Below are 27,426 nucleotides of genomic sequence, written 5' to 3' on the forward strand. Positions count from 1 at the left end.
CCAGTGGGAACAGAAGCTAATCAGGCTCTGTGTGAACTCTGTTGTTCCCTCTAATGTTTTTGGGTGGTTCTTTCTTTGGCCTCAGATAATTTTCTTAATTGTTTATATGGGTCAGTACTTAATGGAAGACTTGATGGGGGAATGCTGCAGATGTTCAGAACTCTTTCTTTATACAGCTCTCTCATCTCTGCTGCCCTGCCCTGAAATTAGTCATTTTGATTTTTTGGAACTCTCAGCTCAAATAAGAGAACTCTTGTTTCAAAGGGAAACTACTGGGCTACACCTGGCCTCCCATGTCCTGCACACTTTGTCTGGAAAATATCTCCAGGCTATGAACTGTCACAGTTCTGAAGTCCACTTAATTTGTTTTGTGTCCTTTACTTCTTGATATTTTGAAAAACATTTTTTTAGTGGCACCTGGGTGGCTCAGGTGGTTAAGCATCTGACTCTTGATTTCAGCTCAGGTCATGATCTCAGGGTTGTGAGATTGAGCCCTGCGTCAGGCTCTGCGTCAAGTGTGCAGCCTGCTGAAGATTTGCTCTTTCTCTCTCCCTCTACCTCTGCTCCTCTTCCAACACTTGTGATTTATTAAAAAAAAAGGGGGGGGGATTTAAAAAAATATGTTCTCCCCCAGTTTCTTAGTTGGTCAGGAGATAAATCTGATCCTTGTTTCTCTAGCTTGTTGGGGATTAGAAGTTCTGGATGAGTTTCTCTAAAACTGACCTTTTGTAGGATAGATGAATTGGAACTCTAAGGAGTCAAAAGTATTGAGGATGTTGGTTAGATTGGATGAAGCAATACATCTTGAGGCTTAAGTTGTACTGGGGAAGGAGGTAAGAAGGAGACAGGTTATAATCAGAGAATGAACTAGACAGCTTCCAAATTCAAAGAGCAAGGACCACAGGAATAAAGCAAAGAGTACCTAGCAGCTGAAGAGGTTAGGCTCAGAATTTGGCATGTTTATTTAAGATTTCAGAGGGGAGGCCTTTCAAGGTGACAAGCTACAGGGTGTGGCTACCATTTGGCTTGAGTGGAGTATGAAGGGCAATGGATGAAACTGAGGAAGTATTCGGAATGTGGAAGAATGATTTACTTCTGCTTGGGAGAGTTTCAGATAAGGCCATTTCCTTGGGAGTGGGGGAAAGAGAACCTTATTAATCCAGGCTATGGGAGAAGTTTATTTACACTTGAATAGATGTTCCCTAGAGCACAGCAAAAATGACTAGAGGTAATGTCTGCAGTAGAAGCTGGTAGAAAAAAAATGCATAGCAGCATGGAGAGGACAGCATTGGAGAGGAGTGATGTTGATTGACAGGCTAGGCATCCCAGGGATAAGCTTTTCTACGTTCCAGCTAACCAGCCGGCATGAGTAGAGGTGACAGCTGCTGAGGGAGGTCAGGCTGGCAGGCGGTGGCTAACCTCTCAGATGGCCTCCAACGATTCTCACATCCTGGGATTTGTGTCCTTGTGTATCTGCTTTCATACCAAATGGGACTGACTTCCGTAACCAATTAGGATAGTTTTCCACAAATAGGATATTGTGGAAATGGCAGAGAATGACTTCCAAAGCTATGTCATAAAAGAATGGTTGGCTTCCACCTTGTTCCATCTTGGATCACTGGGAAGGGCTGGCTACCATGTTTCAGGGACACTTACACAGCTTGGGTAGGTGGCAGAGGCCCACATGGAGAGGAACTGAGGCCTCTGGTCCACAACCAGCACCAGCTTGCTGGATATGTGAGTGAGCCATCTTGGACGCGGGGCTCTTCCCCCTTCAGGATCTCAGAAGATTGCAGCCCTGACCCAACATTGATTGGGACGGTGACTTCGTGAGTGACCTTAGAGCCCAAACCACACAGCCAGGCTACTCCTGAATTTCTGACCCAAAGAAACTGCACGAGATCCTAAGTACTTATTGGTAATCTTTAGCATTTCATTTTGGAACAATTTGTTTCTCAGCAGTAGACAACTAATGCTGATTTTGGTTCAAAGACCTGGGCCATTTTCACAAAATGTAAAGATATGGGTCTGAGTTTGGATCCAGAGCACAGGCAGAAGCCAGAAGGACTGGAAGGAGAGCACTGGCGGGCCGCTCATTGGCAATGTCACTTATCTGCTAGTTGTGGGCATGTGGCAGCAGGTGTGGCTGCAGCTGTACCACCTTCTGAATGTAAAAACTATAGCAGCTGCTGCTTCATTTCTGCCTTCTGCATCTGGTACAGAATGACCTCCGGGGGCTCAGCTAATTGGAAGAAAAGAGAGAACGGAAATCTGGGAAATAAGTTCAGTGACACCAAGCGGACATATCGCAAAGCCACCATAGCTCACACAAGGGGTGCTGTTAGCAAGTCGTCCCTGAGCAGGACCTTGTCAGGAAGCCAGGGGGCAGGATTCCCTGATTTTCCTGCCATCACAGGTATCGGTGTGTCTGGGGGGCTGAGGACGCTGCCATGGAGGAGAACCCAGAATACTGAGAAAGGAAACAGAAGGGATGCTGAGCCCAAGGATTAGCGTCTTTTCGGGAAAAGGGGCAGAGACTTACTGTGTCCTGAAAGAAAGGAGAAGCTCAGCCATGCTGCAAAGCCTCACGGGAAATCAGAAAAAACCACAAAGCGTCCCTTTTCTTCTATCATTATTTCTGCTAAGAGGTGAAACCAAGTGAAAGAAAGGTAAAATCCAAGAGATTCAAAAGTCTAGAGAGAACTATTGGCTTCCATACGAGATGGGGCTTGATAACTAGGAGGTGGGTTGAACTGTCAGACTCATCAATCTCTGGCCACTTCTGCGCCACACTCAGGTGGCTTTTCAGCCCGGCTAAGGGGATGAGGATCCAAGCCATGACTTCATAGGAGAACGGAGGGCGCCATCTTTCCCTCTTCCCACAGGCCGGCTGGCACACACTGGGTACAGCTTTCTGTACGTGTTCACCCCTAGTCCTGTGTCCTGGGGAAGCCATTTTGAAGAGTACTCAAAGAGCAGTTTTTCACATTTTAGTTGTTTATCAAAGAAAGTTGTGTGGGGCTGGTGAGAGGACAAGGTGCCGGAGGAGCCCAGCAGTGAGGCATTTTGTCTGGACCCCCAGCTCGGCGCTGGCCTGCTCTCCCTGTGTGTACGGCAGTCCCTCCCCTTCAGGGGTGCCAGGAAATCCCTCCAGTCAGGTAGTATGCAGCCTGTACTCACAGCGCCCCAAAGTGGGGTGGGCCTAAGACACAGGCGTCAACCCCATTCCCCTCTGTTCTTGTTGTCCTTACTCACCAAGGTCCCTAGAGCTACAGGAATGACCACCCTCGAGCCTCCCCTTTTTCTGGAGCAGGCAATGGGTCCCATCTCCCCGTCTCAGCAGGTCTGGCATTTCCTTTCACTGTGTGTTATAACAAGGGGGTCTGTGCTGTCCTTCTGCCTCCCCCGGGCCCTGGAGGCACCTGCCACCGACCAGCTGGGGTGACTTTGGACAAGTTATTTAATGTCTTCCAGACCGAGTTTCTCCGGCTGTAAGATGGCTCCAAGGACCTGCTGCCTCTGGGGTAGGCGCCCTGCAGAGTTTCTGACATTGACCTGGGTGTTTGGTGAAAATTCATCCTCATCGCCTGCTGCAATCATTTAACATGGCCTGCAGCTCAGCTTGAACTGATACTGTAAGTGCACGGCCTAGCCTCCTCCTTCAGAGGTCAGGCAGGGCCCTCGAGGAGAGGGGAGCAGGCCGCCCTGTGTGATCGTTCTCTCTGGCAGGGACTGTTTTGTTCCGCTTTGCGTCCTGCTTCAATGCACTGTGATCCTCTAACCCTTTAGAAAGTGTTCTCTCAGCAAGTTTCAGGTTTGAATGAGGCCTGGAGAGGACAGAGGTCACCCTCGCTGACTGAGGTGAAACAGAGAAATGAAGAGGCTGTTCTGGTCAGGAAGCCGGGCCCTGGCATCGGCTCAGTGCACTCTGAAACAGTATACCCACCAGGTTAGGGGGCGGGCGGCTCTGGGGCTTGGGTTTCCTCAGACCCAAAGAGGCTCCCAGTATGGGCCAGGATTTCTCACTGACAGATGTTCTCTCTCAAAAATCCCAACCCTATCTTCTCCAGGCCAGCAGACCCCAACTGTCTGCCAGGGGCCTGCGGTGACCGGAGCTGCCCCCATCACCGGGGCGCTGGGACACCAGGAATACAGCAAGACTGATCATGGGTCTATATTTATTGAGAAAGAGTTCACACAAGGTCATGTTGTACAATCAATCATTTCCTGCGCTTCATAAAAACGATTGTCACTCACTGTGCTTCACAAAAATTTCTTTTAATGAATAAATAATTTGATGAAATCAAAAATATTTACAATATAAACAAAGGGAAAAGCTTTGGATCTGTGAATCTGATCATCGAGCTTTGCATTTTTTTGAACTGACTTCTTCCCAAGCTTTTCCCTTGGAAACAATACAAATCTGATAGAAACAACAACTCATACAACATATCTTTGTTCATTATATGTTTATCTGTTAGTCTTGGAAAGGTACATAAGCTTATATTATGCAACATGTTAAAATACAAATATTAACTAAAATAATATATTATCATAATGCTAGGTAGCATTCTCCACAAAACAAAAATGTACACTCAGCCGTAACAATAACAAAGGTTCACGGGCCACAAAATAATACCCCAAAGGTACAAATTCCTTCATAAGAATATAATTGTGCTCTTCAGTTTACCAGATGTCTACGCTGCTCTAACAAGCCGACGCCTAGGAGGACAGGATTGGACGACTCTGCTGTGTGTGTGTTTTTCCGTCAGGCAGCAGCATTGCTGGGAATTGGGCAGTGCAAAGCAGTTTTAGAAACGCTTTCTTGGGCTCTTAAAAAGAGCCAATTATGCAAAGCAAAATAAGCATATTGAGAAGTCTTCATCTCATTGACACAAATACCACAGAAGGTCTTGGCTTTGTGGGACAGAAGGGTTGGTGTGCAGAGCTCTTCAGGCTATCAGCCAGAATTCAAGTATTCCAGAGCCACCTCATAGCAGAACTTGTACTGATCCTGGAAAGCAGAAGGGCAAAGATGTCAGCTCTGTGACAGCCAAAGACTGGCGCCATTCAAGCCATTATGCCAGATTAGGATTCTAATCAGAAGAAATCAAACTGAGAAGGATTTGAATCAGCAACGCAAGTCCCGGTTGTGAACCACAGACCTAACCGCTGTCTGCAGACCTTTCCCGCAAGGCCTGATGAAGGGTATTTTGACATCTACCTTCACTAGAATTCTTGCAAAGTTCTGGAAAACTGGAACCCATATATAGGTTTGTCCACATGTATACGTTTACCTGTACATCAACATCCTGAAACAAAATATGGGGAAATCAAGAGGTAGGGGAAAAAATGAAGTCTGGGGGAAAAAACTTTGCGACCTGCTCAGATAAGGACCCCCACAAATAAATGTGTCATTTCTGGCCCAACTACATGCTTGATTTTCAGTCAGCAGGATGTCTTCCACTTTATGAGAATTTATCAAGCACCTCTTAAATACCAAACACCTTAACCTGGTCCCTGACTTTGAGAAGTCTGTGGTCCAGTGAGGAGGCTGAGACCAGTACCCAATTATAACACATGGCACGGAGCTGAACAGGGCCTCGGAATGGTCCCCTGACATGAGTGCAGTGGGGAAGAGAGCAGAACTTCCTAGGAGGACCTTCGAGGAAGTAGAAGGTTAACTTGACCCCTAACCTAATGGGGGATAGAACAGGCATTCCAGGTGGAGGAACTGGATAAGGAAAGGCCCAGAGGGGAAGTGTTGGATGTCCTCTGGGAGCCACCTACAGTTGTTAATCAGACAGTAAAGGAATTTTTCTTGAGCACAGCTTTCTCCGATCATGGACCTTGACCATGGCCTACATGAGGTCCTGGCCCAGCTGGGGTCTTGGCTGTTAGGAGACAGCATTCTGCCCCTGTTGGTGTGGCCTGCCACTGCATGCTCACCGGGAGGAGTCTCTGAGCCAAGAGAGGGACAGAGCAGTTGAGGATGCTTTCCTTGCCACCTGGCAACAGCCCAGCAGCTGGGACAGAGGCGCTCAGCATCTGGAAGGCTCTCTTCCCATCTCCGTAAGAGATACGCTTTCACAAGGTGTCTCAATACCCAACACAACGGCCTCAACCAAGGAAATGGAGCTCTTAATTTTGGGTTTGCCAAATTAATTAAAACTAAATTTCCATTTTTGGGGATACGTGCCTCTTAATTAACTGGTCATTGCAGTTTTCTGGTCTTCACCTACATTTTCTTCTCTATATGCCCCACTAGTCCAACCTATGTATTTGAAGACAAGAGCCATACTTTATCCCTTTGTGTGTGATACACCAGTCTTTAGTGTGGAACCTGACGTACAGCTGGGGGTGTCAAACGTCAACTGTATATGTAAATGACGACAAAATAAGGGTTTAGCAGCATTTGATTCAACCCAATAAACACGGAAGGCCAGAGACTGGGGAGTTTAAGATGCAGCTTTAGTCCTTCAGGAGTTTACCATCTAGATGGGAATATGGGAAGCCAACAGACCATCTCAACATACTAGATTAAAATGTCAGTAGCAGTAGCACCCACCAGGAGGGCTAAGATAAAAAAAGACAGATAATAACAAGTGTTGGTGAGGACAAGGAGAACTTGGTGGGAATGCGAAAGGTGCAGCCACTTCGGAAGGTCCTCGGGCAGGGCCTCAACAGGTTAAACAGAAGAGTTAGTTACCGATGACCCAGCAGTTCCACTCCTAGGTGTACATATGTCTACACCAAGACATCTGAACATATGTCTACACCAAGCCTTCTGATTTGTATTTCAGTACCTGATACTTTTATTTTCAAAATACTTAAATAAAACCATTGTCATGTCAAAATTTCAAAAGACCATGTGGTCAGATCGACGGGCTGACATATTGGCTATGAAGGGGTTAACCCTGTTCTTAATCCTTCACAGAGACAATTAATGTTTTTCATGGAAATCTGAGAGATCCAATTACTTACTGCACAGACACAGGTTTGCATATACCTGATTGCGCAATTTCAGAGCCTACTATGAACCATCCTTTTAACAGAAGATCATGCACAGTTAGAGCGTCACATAGCTGCTGGCCTCGGGCCACAGCCACAAAAGGATTTTGGGCCTTGCTGCCAAGGGGCTACTGTGTTGAAAATCACTGAAGCTGCCTTGTCCCCGGCATGATTATAATTTTGGAAATGAATTCACCATCATCTTATCCCTTCCTGAGCAAACTGTCAATCCCAATAGATTCTGTGATGACCGGTTTCTGAATCAGAAAAATAAAGGGAGTGAGAAGGAAGACCATCAATTTTTGTGTACCCTCCCCCGAGCACCTCAGGAAATGCCTGAAATCCTCCTGCACTGCAAACTGTTACCCTTGATCACCAGGTTCAGGCCTGTCTTCTGCATTTTCCTCTCTTAGCTCGCTTGCTTTTCGGTGGTGTAATTAAGCCACACGAGCTATCCCTGTGCTTTGGCGGGGGGGGGGGAAAGAACATATCTGCCTCGGTCCCAAGTTCTCCTGACTTGGGCAACATTAGTTGGCTCTGGGCATGAAAAAGTGACATGAGGAGGGCTTATCTTTGGGCAGGACTGGAACCAGGGTGGCCGGCTGCTCCCCCTCCCAAGCTCCCGACCCCCCCCTCACTGCAGCCTCACTTCCTGTTAATCTTGAAGAAGGAGAAAGTGAACTCTGAAGAGACACCTACAAGCGAGGTTCTGTATTAAAGGCTTCCCCCCATCCCCGTTCACTCAGTGAGGACATCACGACACCACGAGGCCTGCAAGTGGCTCTGGGAAGCTCCTGAAGGGCTCAAGGTGTGCCCGTGTCCGCCCAAGCTGCCTTGTGGCTGAGGAACTCGGGGCCCTGCAGTCCCTCTGGACACTTCCAACACCTGCTCGGGACTCAGAGAGCAGTCCGCATGGCTCACCCAGGGCGGTTCTGCTCTCCCTGACACACTTGCTTTGTGAGCCTAAAACAACTTTCACAATTTCACCTGGATCATGTGCTGACGGGTCCCGCAGTGTGGAAAAAGCCTTTTGACTGATGCCCCTGCCCGGAGGGTCACGTGGCCCCCAGGGTGCCAATCATCATGGGGAGGGGGGTGCTGTCTGCTTCGAAGTTCCCAGGCTGTCCAGCCAAGGAGACCCCTCGAGGAGACAGCAGTGCGTCTCTGACGACAGACAGAATGGGTCATGACTTTCATCTCTGACTTTAAAAATGGAGGGAGGACGTTCTTCCCTCCGAGGCTCACGCACACTTTGTGCCTGGTTCCCTAGTGAGACTCCCCCATGTGGAGCCTCAGCTTCCCCATGTTCCCAGAGCAGCAAGAGGCCGCTCAGGACGGGCAACAGTCCAGGTGTGCTGTCATGTGGCAGCTCTCTATGGGGCTCTCCTCACAGTCAGGAGCGCCACTGGTGCTGAGGGGATAGCCAGGCCCTTACTGGAGGATGGCAGAGTCTGGGGGCGGAGGAGGGCACAGAGCTTTCATGGAGATTCCTTCCTTCAGAGTGCAGGAAGGCTAACCGCGGGGTCACTCGAGAGTGGCTGCTTCTCCAGGGGTGGCAAGGCCAGGCCCAAAGGACCAGGAATGTCCTCAAGGGTCTCCAGAGATGGGCAACACTGGGTCTCTCTGACTCCCCATCTGGGGTCTATGGCCTATGCGCCAAAACTCGCACACACCCATACCCATGCCTACTCCCTTATCCACCCCTACACGTGAGCTTGCACACATGCACTCACATACACATGCCCACCCCCACCCCTATTCGTGCATACACACCCACACCCCCCCAAACATCCACTCTTCCACATGTACACATGAACCCCCCCCCACCCCTACATGCACACACCCCCCAACCCACACAGGTATAGACGAGATCGGGCGCATTCGGGGTAGTCGCCCACACGTGTACATACCCCCCCTGCCCCCCCAGCTCCTGCCCCACCTCCTTTCAAATAGCCTGTATGTTTCAAGTTCATGATGACTTCTGGAGGGGCAGCTCATACCCATGGGTTAGTGGAGTCATTGTGTTATCCCCAGGAGAGGGAGAAGCGCAGGCCCCATGCTCTGTGCCAGTTTGAAGGGAGCACCTTGCACTGAGTATTATCTCAGCATACTGAAGGGGCAAGCAGGGGCTGCGTGTGGGTAGCCAGCTCCCAGTTACAGATATGGGAAGACACTGGCAGAGGGCTGGGTCTGAGTAGGAAGGATGGAGGGTTAGAGGTGGGGAGGTGGGTTCGGATGAGGAAAGGGATGGCCTGTTCACCCTGCTCAGCCACGTTCTCACCCACAGCCCATTGAACCCACTGGTCTTGGGCTCTGTCTGCCATACTTGGTCTAGGGCACGGCCGGGGCCTCGGTGTTTGTGACAGCACCTCAGGGGATTCTAATGCCTAGATGCCTAGAAAGCACATTTTGTTCAGTTGTCTACATCAGAGAAATATAGAACCACAGAAGAATTCTCAAATGTTCATCCTTTTAAATCTTGTAATTGGTTAGTCCATATTGTTAGGGTCATCAAAATATACTGCGTATCATCCTAGGCACTGTGGACATACAAATAATATGTAGTTTCTACTAAGGAAATTTAAACAAAATTAAAGCTGTATTTCTCAAAATTTCCAATATATAACAATATGGCCCAAGTTTTTAATTTAAACAACAATCAGTAAAAAAAAAAAAAGAAGGCCAAATATGTTGGGAGATGATTTCAGACTCCCAGCTCCAGATGGGGCCCTGAGGTTCTTAACCCCACCACACATTACAATCACCTGGGGTGCTTTTAACATCCGGCTGTCGTGGCCAGGCTCCAGATCAGCCCAGTAATGATTTCTAGGGTGGGCCCTGGGCTCAGGATTCTGTAAGGCTTTCATTACAAAAAAATAAAAAAAAATTAAAAAAATACTAATTTGTAGAAACAAATTAAATGGTGGTCACCAGGAGCCAGGGGTGGGACATTGAGGTGGTGTTGGTCAAGGGTACAAATTTTCAGCTGTAAGAGGTTCTGGGGATCAACGTATAGCATGGTGACTAGAGTGAGTGATAGAGTGCTGTACACTTGAAAGAGGCTGAGAATAGATCTTAAGCATTCTCACCACAGACACACATGGGCCAAGTAGGTTACCCAAATGGGGTGACAGCTGTGTTAAGTATCTTGATCTTGGTAACCACCATAAAGTGTGCATGCATGTCGAATCTCATCATGGGGGTTGGAATTCTCCCACCTCCCAGGGAGATAATATGTTTCTTGGGGAAAGATCTGTTCCCCCAAAGGCTGTTTCTCTGTTAAAACAGAGCCCTGGGAAAAAAAATAAATAAATAAAACAGAGCTCTGGAAACTTCCAAAGCCCAGTGCGGACAAAAGTGAGAAAGGAGATGTTGAAGCAGCCCATTTCAAAGCTCAGGCAATGGGGCCTCCATCTGACTCTAACCAGGCAGGTAGGGGGTAGGAGGGAGCCCCCTCTGATGGAGCATAGTTTGTGGGACACAGGCCTGTACCCCCTACACCCCATTCCCTCTGCCTCCCCAGCTGGTCAGCACAGAAGTGCTTTCCAGGACTTTCTGGAACACATTTCACATTCTGAGACGCAGCTCAGAAGGCTCAGTACTCTGAGCTTTTCAGCTTCTGTGCTCGGGAGAGACTCCAGTCTCAGTCTTTTATGCCCAATGAAGTCGTATTGGGTTTTATCACCCTGACCTGAATTAAATAGTTCCCTCAACCAACATACATATATGTGACTGCTTAAACTAATAGAAATTGCACTTGTAAGCAAAAACAGACAATTAACATGGGTCCTTGTTTTAGTTCTGGAAGCTTCAAGCCTGCTGAAAGAGCCTTGTGACATTTTTTTCCCCCCTTCAGTCACCAGATTTTACCTCGTATTTCGCTAACAGGCATTGTAACAAATTTATCAGACATTCTTCCAGGAAATTGAAAACTTTTTTTTTTTTTTTAATTTTTCAACACTGAGCTTATCCTTAAACTGGTACTGACCCTCAGAAATTTGGGCATCCAAAAGTCCTTTTTGGGGACGCCTGGGTGGCTCAGTTGGTTAAGCAGCTGCCTTCGGCTCGGGTCATGATCCCAGCGTCCTGGGATCGAGTCCCACATCGGGCTCCTTGCTTGGCGGGGAGCCTGCTTCTCCCTCTGCCTCTGCCTGCCATTCTGTCTGCCTGTGCTCGCTCTCTCTCTCTGATAAATTAATAAAATCTTTAAAAAAAATAAAAATAAAACAAAGGTCCTTTTGGTCTATTAGAATAACACCTTGTCACAAAAATGCCTAAATTATCATAGAAGAGTGGACTCCTTCCTTGTCTAAGCACCTCCATGTCCATTCACTTCACAAAGAATCACCTCCGTCCTTTAGCTTGCACCACTGATTTGGAAAAAGCCACATTGTTTCTGTGCATAAAAATTCGTGAGTGTTGAAAGCTGCAGCCAGAGCCATTAGCGGAAAGGCCTGGAAGGGTCTATTACTAATGACCTGCTTAATTGAGGCTCCACTGAGAGAGAAACGATATATATATATTTTTCATCAAGGTCAGCTTTGCCCAAGTACCAAAGTTTGGAAGCTACACATCTGTCCCTGAGTCCCAGGAGTTAAATGGCAATGAAGTCAGAGCATTTTAATTTAGGCATTTGCTTCCATCTTTTGCCCAACTTCTTATCTGTTTTAAACTCAGGCCGCTTCTGACAGCTCAGCTGCCCTATCTCACCTGCCCCCAGCCCAGAAGATGGGAGTATTCCCTGGTGGTACAAGTCTTCAAAATTCATGGGTGGTCGCAGGGGGTGAGACAGTTCTCTGCCTCCGGAGGGGCAGAACTACTGAAGCCCACACTTGGGACACGCCAGCCAGCCTTTCAGCTCATCCACAGGAAATCCGTGCCTCCGTAAAAGGCACTGAGCGTGTGGCCTGGGACATATTAAGCACCATGTAAATGTCAGCTGCTTGTTGCCTCCTCCTGTTCCTCACCCAATCAGATCGTCTACACCTGCCAGCTGCAGGATGCTTTGCGGACACCCGCACTCTCAAGAACCACTTTCTCTCCTTTGCATTTTCCAGAACACTTTCACATCTATTGTCTCGCAGGATCAGCTCAATAAGCCAACGTTATCCCTGGCTTACATGACTTAGACTCAGGAAAGCTAAGTGGTTGGCCCGAGAAGACTTCCATTGCCAAGTTCATTTGTCTGAGGTCACTTGACTTGAATTAGTAGCAGAGCTGAGATGAGAATTTGGGTTTTCCTGGGCCTCCCCTAGGGGAGGGAGGAGAGGGAAGCAGTCTGGGGAGCACGGTTCTTTCTCACAGAAGCCAGGGTGCTAACTGCTGATGGTTTTGGGAGTTGGTACCTAGCCACACAGGTAACACTTTCCCTAAGTCCATGGGCAGCACAGTACTTCTGCAAAACAGAACAGCCCACCAGGCAGCACAGAAGTACCTGGGGGGGGGGGGGGCAGATGCCCTGGGAAAGTGACGTGTGTGGAAGAGAACGTGTCCAAGGAGTGGGTCAGCATCGGCGACTACATTACCCAGTGTGGGGTACGGCTGGGATGACTGGGACCACAGCCCCTTCCTCAGCTTTAGCTCAAATCTCCACTCTCTCTTTAGTCCCTTGTCTTATATTTTAAATTTGAGGCCCCCCGCTGCAGGGCCATGGGCTGGGGCACGCAGGCTTTCCAGGCGTGGCGTGGGCACCAGTCATGTCTTCCTCCCTCTCCACCCCAGGCCACTCTCCCGACCTTAGGATCCATCCCACCGTCTCCTTCAGATCCTTCTTCCACTGGCAGAGAAGTACAAACACCTGATCTGAAAAGCTTCCTTCTTTAAGCTATTCTATTCGAAAGTCACAGTGGTTGGCATTTTAATAGCTGCACACAAGAAAGAGATTTCCAGAAATACTCTAAGAAAATCACTGCACGTAGTTCTTTGTTTCTCGGCTCCTCCGTCCTCATCTCAGATATGGCCACCAGAACTAAACGCAATATTCTGGATGTCAAACTCAAATTCACAGCTTTGATAAATATTAGGTGATTAAGCTATTTATAAAATCTATAATTTGAAAATCTGGCATTTCGTGTGCTGTGATTATTCCTTCCCCGCGAAGACTAAGTGCTTAGCCACACGGAAGGCACTGCCAGGAACGGAAATGAATAAAGATGTTCACTTGTGAGTTTCAACTCTTTCCACCTTGCCAGTGTGTGGAGATGAAGTCTCCTTGTGAAAAGCCAAGGGAGAGAGGAAGAGGGAGAAAAAGCTCTCACAAGGAAAGCGATTCTATTATGTTCCTGAAAAGGAAGTGTCAACCCATCCCCACCCCCCCCCCCCTGTGAATCAGTGGCCCTGCCATCTATGCCAGCTAGGCGGGAAAATGCCCCGTGCTGCAGGACAGGGTGGGGAGCCTACCAGGAGGTCCACCATGTTGGGCTTGTTGTTCCTCAGTGTCTTCACAGCGTGGAAGACGTCCACCGTCCTCTGGTGCCGGAGCATCTCACAGACAATGCTGATGGCGCAGAATGTCCCACTGCGGCCTCCCCCGTTCCTGTGGGAAGAGAAATCAGATGGTCGTACTTGTCCTCATGCTGCCTCCTGACCTACCACCCGAGCCGTGGACAACAGGTCACGGAGAGGGCCTAGAGGCCAAGGAAACGCTCCCCCCGGGGCTGATTCTTTCAATGAAAACAAATGGTGTTAATGAGCTTTCCCGCTGGGCCTGACTGGTCTGTTCTGCTCTCTTAGCTTTGTCTATGCTCTGGCTTATATAATCTGATACAGCATCCTCTTGGTTTTTATTCAATGGGCCTACTGCAGAAAACTTCCGGTGAACAAAGAGCTTATCTAGTATCTGCTACCAAAACCGGCAATGAGTGCTGGTTACGTTCCAAGATAGACTTGGCCTTAAAAAAAAATCGGGGTGCCTGGGTGGCTCAGTGGGTTGAGCCTCTGCCTTCGGCTCAGGTCTTGATCCCAGGGTCCTGGAATCGAGTCCAGCATTGGGCTCTCTGCTCAGCAGGGAGCCTGCTTCCCTTCCACTCTCTCTGCCTGCCTCTCTGCCTACTTGTGATCTCTGTCAAACAGATAAATAAAATCTTAAAAAAAAATCCATTAGTGTTTCATTAATTATCTCTAAAACATAAGGGCTCTTTCTGAATGAAACTTTCCATTTTGAACTCATTTTAGATGTACGGAATCACAGCAAACACAAGCATGGCGAGCTCCATGGCGTACCTTCCCTCATGTGAACACCTCACAGTCATAGAAAGTGCTGGGAACCAGGAAATTAACCCTGGTGCAATTCTTTTAACTAAACTACAGGCCTTAGTCAAATGTCACCAGCCAAATGTCACCAATGTCCTTTTTCTGGTCTAGGATCCAATTGCAGACCCTGCTTTGCACTGATTTGTTTTAGCTTCTTAGTCTCCTTTGTCTGTGACAGGTCCTCAGGCTTTCCTTATTCTTCCTGACCTTGACACCTCTGAAGAGTACTGCTCAGTTATTTTGTAGAATACAAAATACAGAATGGAGATGTGGAAAGTAGCCATGGTCCCATCCACAATTCGAGAAGTCATTACAAAATACAAATTGCAGAATGTCCCTTCATTTGGGTTTTTCTCATGCTTTCTCACGATTAGGAATGAGGTTATGCATCTTGGCATAACCAAGAAAACCACAGAAGGACTGTCCGTCCCTCCAGCAGTTCAGGATGCTAAATCATCTTACTGCTGGTGATGTTGACCTTCATCACTTTTTAAGATGGCGCCTTGCAGATTTTTTTTCACTGTGTAGTTATCTTCTCTTTGTAGTTATTATCTTGGGAGAGACACTTTGGAATTCTGCAAATATCTTCTCTCCTCAAAGTTTCACCTACCAGTTTTAGGATCTATAAGTGGATTCGGTCTTAACAGAATCTGTCTGAATTCTAAACGGAATCTGAATTCTGTCGCAACAACGATCACTGTGCTGTTTGACCGATTGATTTTCTACCTCCCTCTCTCCCTCAACATCCTATTGTAAGAGAGAGCTGTTTCTTCTCTGCTAATTGACTAATTTAGTTGCTTACTTCTTTTATCTTACTATTTATTTATGTCAGTTTAGACTTATACATGGTAATTTTGTTCGATGAGCTAAAATCCAATAGTATCAATATTTATTTTGTTGCTGGAATTGTTCTGGCTTTGGCCATTGGGAGCGCCCTCAGACCTCCATTCTTTTCTGAGTACTTCCATACTTTCTGGAACTACAAGGTGTTCCAGACTCATCTTGTATCTTCCCTGCACCAGTTCTGTGATCAACCATTTCTCAAGGAGCTAGGGACTTAAAACAAACAAACAAACAAACAAACAAAAAACCAAACACAATATAATTATTACATCTAAAATAAATATTACCTTATCAATATAATCGGATTTCTAGTTACCGTTCCAATTTCCCAGATTGTTTCTGACATTTCTTTACAGTTGCTTTTTTCAAATCCAAATCTATGCAAAGTGCACACATTGCAATTGATTGACATGCCTTACAAGTTTATTTTAATCTATAGGTTCTTCTTTGCTCTCTTTTTCTCGGCGATCTAGTTGTTGAGGAAATGGGGTCCTCTTTCCTGGAGACACTGGAGACAGCTCCATGTACTGGGTTGCTCTCATTCACTGCATTTCTGTGAATCATTGAACATGTTTCTCTCTCATCCTCATTTCCTAGATATATTGGGAGTTCGCTCTGCGGCTTCATAAGTATTACATGTATTTTAAGACAAGGACACCTTACAAATAACTTTCACTAGGAAGCGGGCACAAAATATCAATTTGTTCTTGTTTGGTGATTTTGAGATTGATTATTGTGCTTGAATGCCGGCTTGATCAGTTCATTATTAAGTCCCAAATCAGTTTTTTAAATAAAGTATAACAGAGCCAAAATTAAGTCCACAAATGGTAAATATAAAGCTCAGTTAATTTCCAAATGCATATGCCACATAACCCCTACCGAGATCAAGACGCAGACCGTGATTAGCCCCCCAGACCTCCCTCAGACTTCTTCCTCGTCAATACCATCGATAACTCAAAGATGATCCCTTTTCTCATTTTTGGCTTTATAAATTTTTTTGGTGTGTTTTTGAATTTTGTATAAATGGAACCATCCAGTACATATTCTTTTGCCTCTGGCTTATTCCACTTACTATTATCTGTGTGAGAATCACTCCCGTTGTATCCGTGGCTTGTTCTTTTACATTTCTCAGAATAATCCCATGGAATGGATATACTACTGTATAACTTACTTATCTACCAGCTGAGGAGTATTTGGGCTTTCTCGTTTTCAGTATTATGAGTAAACCCACTATAAAAATGTCTCCTGGTGCATAGATGATTCACTTCTGTAGTCATGTACCTGGGGTGGGAAGAGCTCAGAGAATACCTGTATATTTAGCACTCAGCATGGCTGTCAAACAGATCCAAAATGGCAGCACCATATTTACTTCCTGCCAGCAGGGTATGGCAGTTTTGGTTACTCTGCAGCCTCACCAACACTTGGTATTTTCATTTTTTTGTTGTTGTTATTGTTTTTTGGCTTTTAAATTTCACCCATTCTAGTGAGTGTGCAGGGGGCATGTGATCCTGGTTTCAGTGTATAATATCCTAAAAATGAATAATGCTGAGCACCTTTTCTGTATTTATGGGCTATGTGCCTCTTGTTTAAAAATTGAAGTTCTTTCAAGTCTATTGCTCAAACAATTGGGTCGATCTTTTCTTATTGGCTTGCAGTGGGTAGGCATTCTGGCCATGAGTCCCTTGTCAGAGGCACATATCACAAAACTCTTTGCCCATTCTCCGTCTTGCTTTTTCACTCTCCTTGGTGTCTTTGGATGAACAGAAGTGCTTAACTTTAATGAAATCCAATTTTTCAATATTTTCTTTTGTGGCCAGTGTTCTGTCTTGGGTGACATCATCTTTGGTTACCTCCTGGTCATGAAGATTTTCTCTTGGAAGCTTCATTGTTTTGCTTTTCACATTTGGGCCCATGATCCATCTGGAAAGGATTTCTGCATGCAGCATGAGGAGAGAGACCAGGTACCCGGGCTGTCTTTTCCTGCCGCCTGGCCCTGCAGGAGGTGTGTTGCTATGGGTCTTTGTTGTAAATCAGGTGACCCTGAGGTGTGGTTCCATCCCTGGATTTTCTCTTCCACTCCATTAGCCTACTTTCTGTCTTCGCACTGATACCACACTGCTCTCCCCCCACCAAATTTTCACCTGATGCTTTCAGCAGCTGCTGATGACCACTGTCTATGTCCATTATCTTCAACAAGGGCTGCAAAATGGTGATCTCTTACTTCTATCCATTTCTTCTGGCTTTATGAGCTGGAAGATGTATAAAGAAAAAAAAAACCCTATTTGCTCGCAGTGAGTGTACATGTGGCTCAAGGAACCATTCCATTTAGTCTCAGGCAGGAACTGCTCTGCCCACAACCATTAGGTGGCGCTATGCTATGCTGAATATAACATTCTTCCCTCAGAAATGAACAGCAGAGAGCTTTCGTGGTTTGATGCATTCTTTCCTGGCCTATATTGGAGGATACGAATTCAACCTAACTTTGTTTCTCACAACTAAAATACCTTCCATTTAGATTTATAAATCTAAATGATAAACGCTTTTACCAGGCATGGGTCTCACACCCATCCTGACGCCAAGAGAGCAAGAGGCAGCCCCACGGGAAACACAGGGACTTCAGAATTGGAGAAAATGTTTCCCAAGGAAAAGTCAAGTTTCTCCTAGCAGAAGAGGGGTGGGGTGTTGGGCTGGCAAGAGGGCAGAAACAATGGATGCCCACCACTGTGCACTACAGAGAATAGCCCACTGTAGACATCACGTGGAATGGCATTGTAATGACTTAGTTCTGGGATCACAGCTGGGTCTTGAGAAACTGTAGTTGGTGGTTGGTTGTCTATGAAGTGCAGTGATTTAAGGGGTCTCTGTTTCTTCCCCTCAGGCCTGTCCTGGTGCCTCAACTTCCTCCACGGTGACCCAGTCCTTTAGCTTACAGCACTAGCCCTTGTTAGAAAGATACTAATCAGAAGCACCTGGGTGGCTCAGTGGGTTAAGCCGCTGCCTTAGGCTCAGGTCATGATCTCAGGGTCCTGGGATGGAGCCCTGAGTTGGGCTTTCTCCTCAGCAGGGAGCCTGCTTCCCTTCCTCTCTCTCTCTGCCTGCCTCTCTGCCTACTTGTGATCTCTCTCTGTCAAATAAATAAATAAATAAATCTTTAAAAAGAAAGAAAGAAAGATACTAATCAAAGGGGTACCATGCATACATCACATTCCTAGTTCCAGATGCTGGCAGACTCCAGACAGAAAAAAAAGGGTATCTGCAGACTGTTTCTAGTTTTGTTTTGTTTTCAAAACACCTAACAGATAAAATATAGACCATAAATAAAATGTCAACTTCCCTTGCTGGGACTATATCAGTTCACACTGGTGACCCCCCTGGCTGTATTCTGATCAGAAGTTATATCTACACTTAGAGAAATAAAAATGGGGATGTGCACTGTTAATCTTCTTTGGCATTTTCTTGGCAGAGAGGTCTTTAGTGAACTGGGTCTATGAGAAGGAAGGGACAGGCAGTCAGCGGGGAGGACAAAGGACTGGGGCCTCTGGTTGAGGCTAAGTGTGAATGGGTTCATAAGACTCTTTTCAAGAGAATATCAGTATCTGTAGGTCAAGACACTGCCACCTTTTGACTCCTGGGAAGCAGGGCAGAGTTCTAGGATATCACAGACCCTCCTGGGCCCCCCCGGGGGGGGGGTGGCACAAGTGTGAGCGACAGGCACCAAGGAGAGAAATTGAGGTCCCTCGGCAAGCTTACCATTCTAACTAGGGTTGTTCTGCCCAGAGTTAAATCTTATTTTCCCATCAATTTGGGAGAGAGCTCACTGTGTGCTAATGACACTCCACTGAAAAGAGACATAAGCTTATACTCGAAGTTTCCACAAATTCTCTAAATATCTTCCCTAACTGCCATGACTTTCTAATTGCTTGCTCCATTAAGCCAATCCCAGCTGGCTGATTAGCTACATATCATCACCAGTGAGAAAATGCAGGTGAAAGTACTCTGAAAAGTCTGGCTGTCTGTATTCAGGGGTTCTCAACCTTGGCCGCACATTGAGATAATCTAGGAGTCTGAAAAAAACACGGATGTCTGGAGCCCATCCTCAGGGATTTTGATTTAATTGCTTTGGGTGTGGCCTGGGCACACTGTTTGGTTTTTTGTTGTTGTGGTTTTAAAAAATCTCCCCAAATGACCCTCAGTGTGCAGCCACAATTGGAAATCATCGCTCTGGAGCATAGATTTTCCCATTTGAGTGCCTTCTAGATTCTGGCTTCTATAAACCGCACTTTAGAAATACTGGTTCTCACCAAATCTTCCTATATATGGACGTGCCCAGGCGAAAACCAAGACATAAACAAACACATTCTCTTAAAAGATAGTTCCTGTGAAAGATAGTTCCTTTGAAACTTCTAACATGATTTCTTACAGAATCAGCAACTAGTGTGGTCAAGATGCTCTCACCGGCTTTGCCAGACTGGAAGGGGGCCCGGATTTGCAGCATTTGCTGATGTAGGTGATGTAAAACTTCCACTGTGGATGATTTCAAGTTATTGACAGTTTAACAACCAGCTCAGGAAATTCCCCTAAACGTAACCCTGGGCTCTCAGGAGCTAGTAGGAGCCCAATGAACGCACTCAGGTATTATTATTATTTTTTTTTTTGGTGGGGGGAAGGACAATCTCAAGGTCAAGGCTTATTTTTATAGCAGTGCTCTTCCACCTGAATGCAAAAAGTGTGTATCTTGTTTTCTGCAAAGCAAACCGAATCCTTAATAAGAACCTACTGATTCCTTTTCCATTCACAGAGAGACAAAGGGCAGTAAACCTGGGGGGACAGCAGAACACCAGTCTGGCCCTTCTGAGGTACAGAGCTCCCCTTAGCACTTACAAGCAATGCACGACTGTGCGGCCTTCACCGCCGTTGTATTCCTCCTGCCACTTGTCCACTTGGCGAATGAGCTTCAAGAAGGAGCGCTTGGACACCGGCGTGTCCCTGTACATGGGCCAGCCCAGGAACTGGAATTGCTGCACCACCCGATATCCATCTTGGGGCTGGAGGGAATCAGGCAGCAATCAAGGAGTGGAGAGAAAACAGGCATTGTTTACTGGTGGAATTCTAGCAGGCTGATCCTACCTGCTTGGACTTCTCAGCAAAGCAGGCCATTACTAAAGGACAGGCCTGCCTATAAATACCGAAACAAGCTTCCACTGGCCTGAAGAGCTACAAGTTTTAATCTGGAGCTGTTATTAAAACAAACAAACAAACAAACCAGGGGTTTTACATGACAGGCCAGACAAATAAAAGTGAAGAGAACGCTTACAGCTTTGCAAAAGCCAAATGACAACACACAACGTGAGCACTGACCACGCTGTAAGGGGCAAAATGGGTTTCCCTTAATTGCAGGTAATTTAAGGGTAAGGAATAAACTATAATCTGGAAGCACGTGTGAGCTCAGGGTAATAGAGGTTACACGGCGTTTGCTGTGAGCATACCATGGTTTTGTGTATTGGTGTGAATCTTGCTGAGAAAGAGGTTAGTAGTCAATGAATCTTTACTTATAGTTAAGTGGAATTAGAGTATTCAAAGAAAGTGTTAGAAAAATGGCAACAGTTTTAATCTGGCTGCGGCTAAGTCACTTAGATCACATCTCCAGTAGCCTTCGGCACCTTTGATGTGAGTGATCTCTCTCGTTCTCTGACACTTTCTTCCCCAGCTGTTCCTTCTCCCCTCTCTGCTGTCTTGGGCTCCCTTTCTCCCTGACCTCTTGATGATGGAAGCCTACGCTCCGTCCTCGGGCCCCTTGTCTTCTCTCTCTCTGATCTGATCTGCTCACTCAGTCTCACAGCTTTCAAGACTCCAGGAAGTCATCAGTTTGCATCTCCAGGGTGGGCCTCTTCGGAACTCCCCCCTCACAGATCCTCACATGCCTACTTGACATGTCCACTCAGGTATCTAACAGTCCCCCTCAAACTCAGCCCATTTCCCGGCCTTCTCTCCAATGCATGTCGTGAACCCCAAACAGTCCCCTCATACCCGCAGCCTTCCCCAACTCGGGTAACATCAATTCCATTGGTCCATTTCTCAAGACCTAAATCTTGAGACCCACCCCCTACTGCCTGGGATCCAGCCTATTCTCAAACCCTGCTGGCTCTGCCAGAATATATCAGCATCTCTCTGCCTCATGTACCTCCACCTGCTGCCACTTCATCCTCCTGTGGTCACTTCTCATTTGGATTATTAGAAGGGCCTCCTGACTGATCTGTTCTCAACCTGGAAGGTAGAGTCCTCCTTTTTAATCATGTGATTCTTCTCTACTCAACCCTGTACTGGCTTCTCATTTCCTTTACAGCAAAAGCCCCAGTCCTGGCAGTGGCCTGGACATCCTACATGGTCTCTGTCCCCTAGAACCCCCACCCTTGGCCACTTTCCCTCTAGGAGGACAACTCTATTAGCTACTCTCATCTTCGCTTACTGTGCTCTATCCACATCAGCCTTGTCATTGTTTGTGGACCTTACCAGAGGAGGCCCTACCTCAGGGCCTTTGCACGGACCTTGCTTCTGCTTGCAAAGCTATCTCCACAGACAGCCATGTGGCTGCTCCCTCACTTCAGTTGGGTCTTTGCTCATATGGACATCTAGTTAAGACAGGGACTTCTTCTCCCTCCTTTTCATGGCCTTAGTGCTCTCTATCTCCCTACTTTTTTCCCTATAGCATTTACTGCTTCTAACATACTATGTCTATTATAATATCGATTATATCTGTTACTTATTGTCTGTTTTCTCCCATAAGAATGTAAGCTCCATAAGGTCGGGGAGCTTTGTTTTGTTCACAAATACCTAGAATGTATTCCAAAATCCTAACCGGTGACTGACACAGAGTGGGCACCCTAGCTGTTCAGCGAATGAGAAAATAATGAAAGCAGAACATAAGTGAGGTTAGCTGTGAGTCTTACTCTGGCTGCATTATAAATACGGAATATCCTGCTGATGATGTCTTCTTCTAAGTCAGCAGAAACAAATTCCACTTGGATGGGGCCATGTCTGTGAACTCCATTCTCTGGCCAGTACTGCGGACACAACTGAATTCAAAACACAGAAACGTGAGGTTAATTATAGGAATAAACTGACTCCTAACAGTTTGGATGTGGTCACTATTGACATTCAGTAGGCCTCAATACTTCCTCTATTGGCTTCACTTTCTTTTCTCTCTTTCTCCTAGCAAGTAGGCTTCAGGGCTTCCTTGTTGGCTGATTCCTCAGCTTCACCTGTCCCTCTATTACTTTTTTCTTCATTTTCTCAGATAGCATCTTTAAGTCCTGAGCCATCCTGTTTTCCAAGGAGGCCATGGGGATGCTGTTCAAGACTGCCCATTGTAAGGTCTCTTCTGCATGCCTTTACCTGGCCGTGGGGAGATACCACTGGATCCTATCACAGGAGCCAAGACACCTGAGATGGCGCACGTTCCTACTGACACCCAGGTCTCCAACCTCCCTCATGCGGGCTTGCCTTGTAATCTGTAATCACTTTTGGGAATTGGGCCATTCACTGACAAGACACTGATAACCGTGTTAGTTTGCACTTTCATGATCTGGTCCAAATCCCCCACTGGTGAGACTGGGTCACCAGAACTTTGTGTGAACATGATGTCCAACTTAGGAGAAGGAGGGATGCTGGGAAGGGTGGCTTTTGAAAGAGGTGGCCTTTGTTTGTTACCAACGCACAGAAACACTCAACTTGCAAATAGGTGGGAAGAACCCCCAGGACGTTTCCTTTTTCTGAAGCCCTGAGATACTAATAGGCCTTTAAAGTCTGAAATTAAACTTCTTTTGGGACTTGGTATTCAGGAGCAGAGTTTAATTTTTATCTTTCTGATTTACCCAAGGGACAAATGGCTTGTGGGGAGCCAAGAGGGAATTACCTCATTATCTTATAACTGGGTTCTATTGGGACAAGAGCAGATGAAAAATCTATCTCAGTTTAAGCAGAATGATGTACCATGGAAAGAGAATTGCTCGTTGAATTTCCTTTTTTGGATGACTTTATTTTCCGAAGTATTTAAAACTTTGTTGCTAAAGGTTACAAAGGTTGATTTATACCCAAGATTGCAAGATAGTTTTCAGCTAACAGTAGGTCACTGAAACAGCAATCTCTATAACAAAGAAGTTGAAGGTTTGAACTTTATGATCAAGAAGGAGGCCAGAATAGCTAAGTCTATAGAATTTTTAAAAATTACATTTATTTATTTTAAAATAATGCTTCCATAAAAATTTCCCTTCCACACCAGCACTTCCTGGGGACAAGTTCTAAGACTGCCTTGTCAAATAACAGCATGCTGATGTTTATTTTCTCTTCATACCCAAGCGTGCCCGCTGTTAAAATTAACAGGTGTTACGACGGGAAGTTGAGATGGTAATAAAAGTCCTACCATGCACATTTGAACCATTCTGCCCATTTTTCTCCAGAATGAGCTAGCTGTGCTTCCTGCTTGTTCTCTCAGTTCAAGCCCTGATTAAAGCTCGTCACTTGCACCAGAGAAATATGAATGGCCCAGGGCAGCACGTGATTCTTGGCACACGACATTCTGCACTCAGCCCAAGTAAACCGTGTAGAAAATGGCTTAAATGGTGCATAACACGTCCATGAACCGGACCTATAAATACTTAAAATAGTTGAGTGCTATTCTTGTACAACTGCAGAGACGTCAAGTTCAAATGCTCAGTTTAGTGTTCTCTAAATGACTGTGTCCCAGGAGCCTCTTTCTCTCACTCTGAAAATCAGCTCTGTCTGCCGACTGGAACTGGACTCTTTGTCTCTCCGACCAGGGTCGGCCAAGGCTTGGTTTGAATCCAGACAGTTCGCGTTTAGAATGCGGCTTTAGAATTCCAATACCATCGTTCAAAAAGAACATGTGGAAAATGAAACAAGATGGGATCAGGAGGGAGACAAAACATAAGAGGCTCTTAATCTCACAAAACAAACTGAGAGTTGCTGGGGGTGGGGTAGGTGAGGGAGAGGGTGGTGGGGTTATGGACATTGGGGAGGGTATGTGCTATGGTGAGTGCTGTGAAGTGTGTAAATCTGGCGATTCACAGACCTGTACCCCTGGGGCTAATAATACATTATATGTTAATTTAAAAAATTTAAAAAAAAAGAACATGTGGAAGTCACTAATGTCTGATGCACTGATATGAAAAAGGCAGTGTGTCACTACGTTCCAGGATTCACATTTGGGGAAAGGAAATGATTCTGAAGAGGGAACAGTCACTTGTCCTTTAATGGTCTTTGGCTGAAGACTCTTGAATTAGTGAAATTTAACCCATGGCATTGTGAGTTAGAAAATCAGGATCCCTAGTGCTATTTTGAGTTGGGCCTTTGAAGTTCCCTGAACTGTGGTGTCTGCTTGTCTTTAAAAATGGCTACAATCTCTTTCAGAGGGGATCAGTGTGGAAGACTTCTCAAATATTTAAGCTTCTTAAGCAAAAAGGACTAGATGAGGACAAGGATTATCATTATTATTTCATTCACTAGATTTCAGGCTAGAGCCTTAACAATATCATGTAGGGCCTCAAACATAATTAAAAACATGATAGAACTGAAGTGAATGCCCACGGAATTTATGGCACACTGATGACAATAAAATGGATTTTAGGAAGGAAAAACCTTGTCCAGGCTGGATGTTGAAACACTTCAGACCCCCACACCCCCCGCCTTTTTTTCTTTTTTAAACTTGTCTCTATACAGATAGAGAATTAATTCAGTTTCAGAACAAGTTTATTCTTAAAACATGAGAAGCCTATCTTTCCCACAATGCCCTCTGTCATGGCAGTTAAGTACAAGACCAGTGTACCCGTCCCCGAATGCAATAAATTCACCTATAGGGCCACTGTGCCAATGCCTGCCGACAAGTCCCTTTAGGGGAATGTTTCTAACCCCATCACTAGTATCGAGCCATCACAGCCCTATTCTTTCTCTTTTTATGTATAAGGACAGCAGCTAGGGGAAAGCCCCATTGATCATCCTGCGCTTTTGTGTTCAAGTCCCGGTTTTATTCCTTTATGCTATCTTTACCAAAGAGTTGACAAAAGTAATTGTTGTCCCTTAAAATCACTTGCTGGTCTCCAGTGTCACCCCAGCATGACCTTCTCCACCTGCAGGCTCCAGCGAGCCATTCCCCAGAAGGACGCGGCTTCTCCTGGATGGGCGAGGGGCTGCACTCGGTGCTGCTGCACTTTCTTCAGAGCTCCCTGGTTTGCGGGCTCTGTTTGGTGCCTCATCCCACAGCTCTGACTCCACCCATTACCCTGTATCTCCCTCTAGTCTGTATTTCCAACCTTTGGGAGCAGCCAATTTCTGAACCTGTCCTGCTTGTCACTTCCACTATCTATGATCTCAATCTGTCATTTTGGTTTCAGATTACTTTTGCTCCCATCCCTAATTCCATCTGATTTTCACATTTGCATTTTCAGCTCTGCCTCCCACCTGTCACCTGGCGTTCAGGACCCGGCACGGGGACCTGCGTGTCTCGATGTGCAAACAGAACAAACCCAGAGCTGACCGTGGGCAGGAGTCTCACCTGAGCAGGGTCCACATCATTGAGCATGACCACAGACGTGCAGTGATAATCCAGGACCAGTCTCCAGAAGTCTTTCACTGTGTTTGGCAAAGGATGCTGCGTCACTATGAAAGCTGAAGGCTGTTTATAACTCTGCAAACACAAACAAGAAAGGGCCAGATATTACCCAGGAACACAGAAGGGGAGGAAGCTTTGGTTATCTTGTGCATGTGGAAATTTGTGACACAGAATTCTGGGCACATTTAACAACAGATGAATCACAGCACCCCTGTCCACACCCAAACAGACTAAATATAGACTGATCTGCGGAATAGTAATGATAAAGTATGATCTGCAGAATAGTAATGATAAAGTATTCTCACTTTGACACCAGAAAAACTTAATAAGTAGCCCTTAGAAATTTTTTGATGTATCTGCTAGAAAGGCAATATCAGCTCTGTGAGTAAGCATTTTAATGGAGAAAACGTAATTTCTTTAAAAAGATTTTATTTATTTATTTGATAGACAGAGATCACAAGTAGGCAGAGAGAGAGAGAGAGAGAGAGGAAGCAGGCTCCCTGCTGAGCAGAGAGCCCGATATGGGGCTTGATCCCAGGACCCCGAGATCATGACCTGAGCCGAAGGCAGAGACTTTAACCCACTGAGCCACCCAGGTGTCCCGAGAAAATGTAATTTTACAAAGTAGGTACGATGAAAATACTTCTGTCTTTCCTAAAATTTGTTTGAGGGTCATTTATAGGGGTGACGGTGTTACTCATTCCGGCCACAGAAGGATATACAAGCTTTTTACATCTCTGGAGAGCTTCAAGTAAATTTAAGTACCTTTTTACTGATACCACACCAACAGAATTTGAGTTTCTGTATTAGCCCTGAAAATATCCATTTACTTTTCCCATCAATCGAACAGCAAATGTTCATTCAGTTAGAAGTAAACAGACTGACAGGAAGTAATGAGTTGTGTGCTATCTGTCCTGACAGACCATTTTTCCCCCCTGTGTTAATTACTGCCTAAATTAGGAGGACAGGGAATGAAAATAATGCTGCGAACCATATTATCCCACTTCACTGCCTTAGGGACTTAATAGCTGTCTCTCGCTCTCCGGCCCGCGGGTTAAAAATTTAAGTGCTCAGAGAGTCCCTGGGACATGTTTCATTTATCAATACCTCCCGACTGGTGGCCTTCGAGAGCCCGAGATCATCCGCCCTGACGCAGAAACGTCCGTGGCATCTGGTACGCGCTTTGCGTGGAAGATGGTTTGTGCTTAAGAAAACCAACAAGGGGAGCCTGGGTGGCTCAGTGGGTTAAAGCCTCTGCCTTCAGCTGGAGTCATGCATGATCCCAGGGTCCTGGATGGAGCCCCACATTTGGGCTCTCTGCTCAGCAGGGAGCCTGCTTCCCCCTCTCTCTCTGCCTGGCTCTCTGCCTACTTATGATCTCTGTCTGTCAAATAAATAAATAAAATCTTTGAAAAAAAGAAAAAAGAAAACCAACAAACAGGGGAGGGAAGAGGAAGGGCTCCCTATTTCCTTCGGGGCAAGGTGGGGGCAGGGCCCCCGGGCTTACGTCCATGAGCGCGGCGTTGATGTAGTTGCTGCTCTCCCCGTCGATAGTGATGAGGAAGGGCAGGCAGCGGTCTGGGGGCAGGATGTCCATGCAGCGGTTCTTCTCATGGTTCCGTGGCAGCAGCGCAATGCTGCAGTCTTCCACGCGCAGCGTGGGCGTCACCATGTTCAGGGTCTGTGCAACAGCATGC

General features: G+C 46.2%; 1 protein-coding gene across 13 annotated transcripts in view; it reads right to left on the bottom strand.

Annotated features, from left to right (window-relative positions):
• Nucleotides 1–4,262: 4,262 nt before the first annotated feature.
• Nucleotides 4,263–27,426, bottom strand: part of PTPRM (protein tyrosine phosphatase receptor type M) — a 777,671-nt gene continuing 754,507 nt past the window's right edge. For all 13 annotated transcript variants that reach the window (XM_059409214.1, XM_059409213.1, XM_059409212.1 and 10 more), the window contains 6 exons: nt 27,237–27,410; nt 25,673–25,804; nt 22,053–22,178; nt 19,987–20,150; nt 13,411–13,546; nt 4,263–5,014 (listed from right to left, as the gene is read on the bottom strand). In XM_059409214.1, coding sequence (XP_059265197.1) covers nt 4,961–5,014; nt 13,411–13,546; nt 19,987–20,150; nt 22,053–22,178; nt 25,673–25,804; nt 27,237–27,410 — 786 coding nt within the window. In that variant the 3' untranslated portion in view covers nt 4,263–4,960. The remainder of the gene's footprint in view (nt 5,015–13,410; nt 13,547–19,986; nt 20,151–22,052; nt 22,179–25,672; nt 25,805–27,236; nt 27,411–27,426) is intronic.

Source organism: Mustela nigripes, chromosome 8 (genome assembly GCF_022355385.1).
Source record: "Mustela nigripes isolate SB6536 chromosome 8, MUSNIG.SB6536, whole genome shotgun sequence".
NCBI lineage: Eukaryota > Metazoa > Chordata > Mammalia > Carnivora > Mustelidae > Mustela > Mustela nigripes.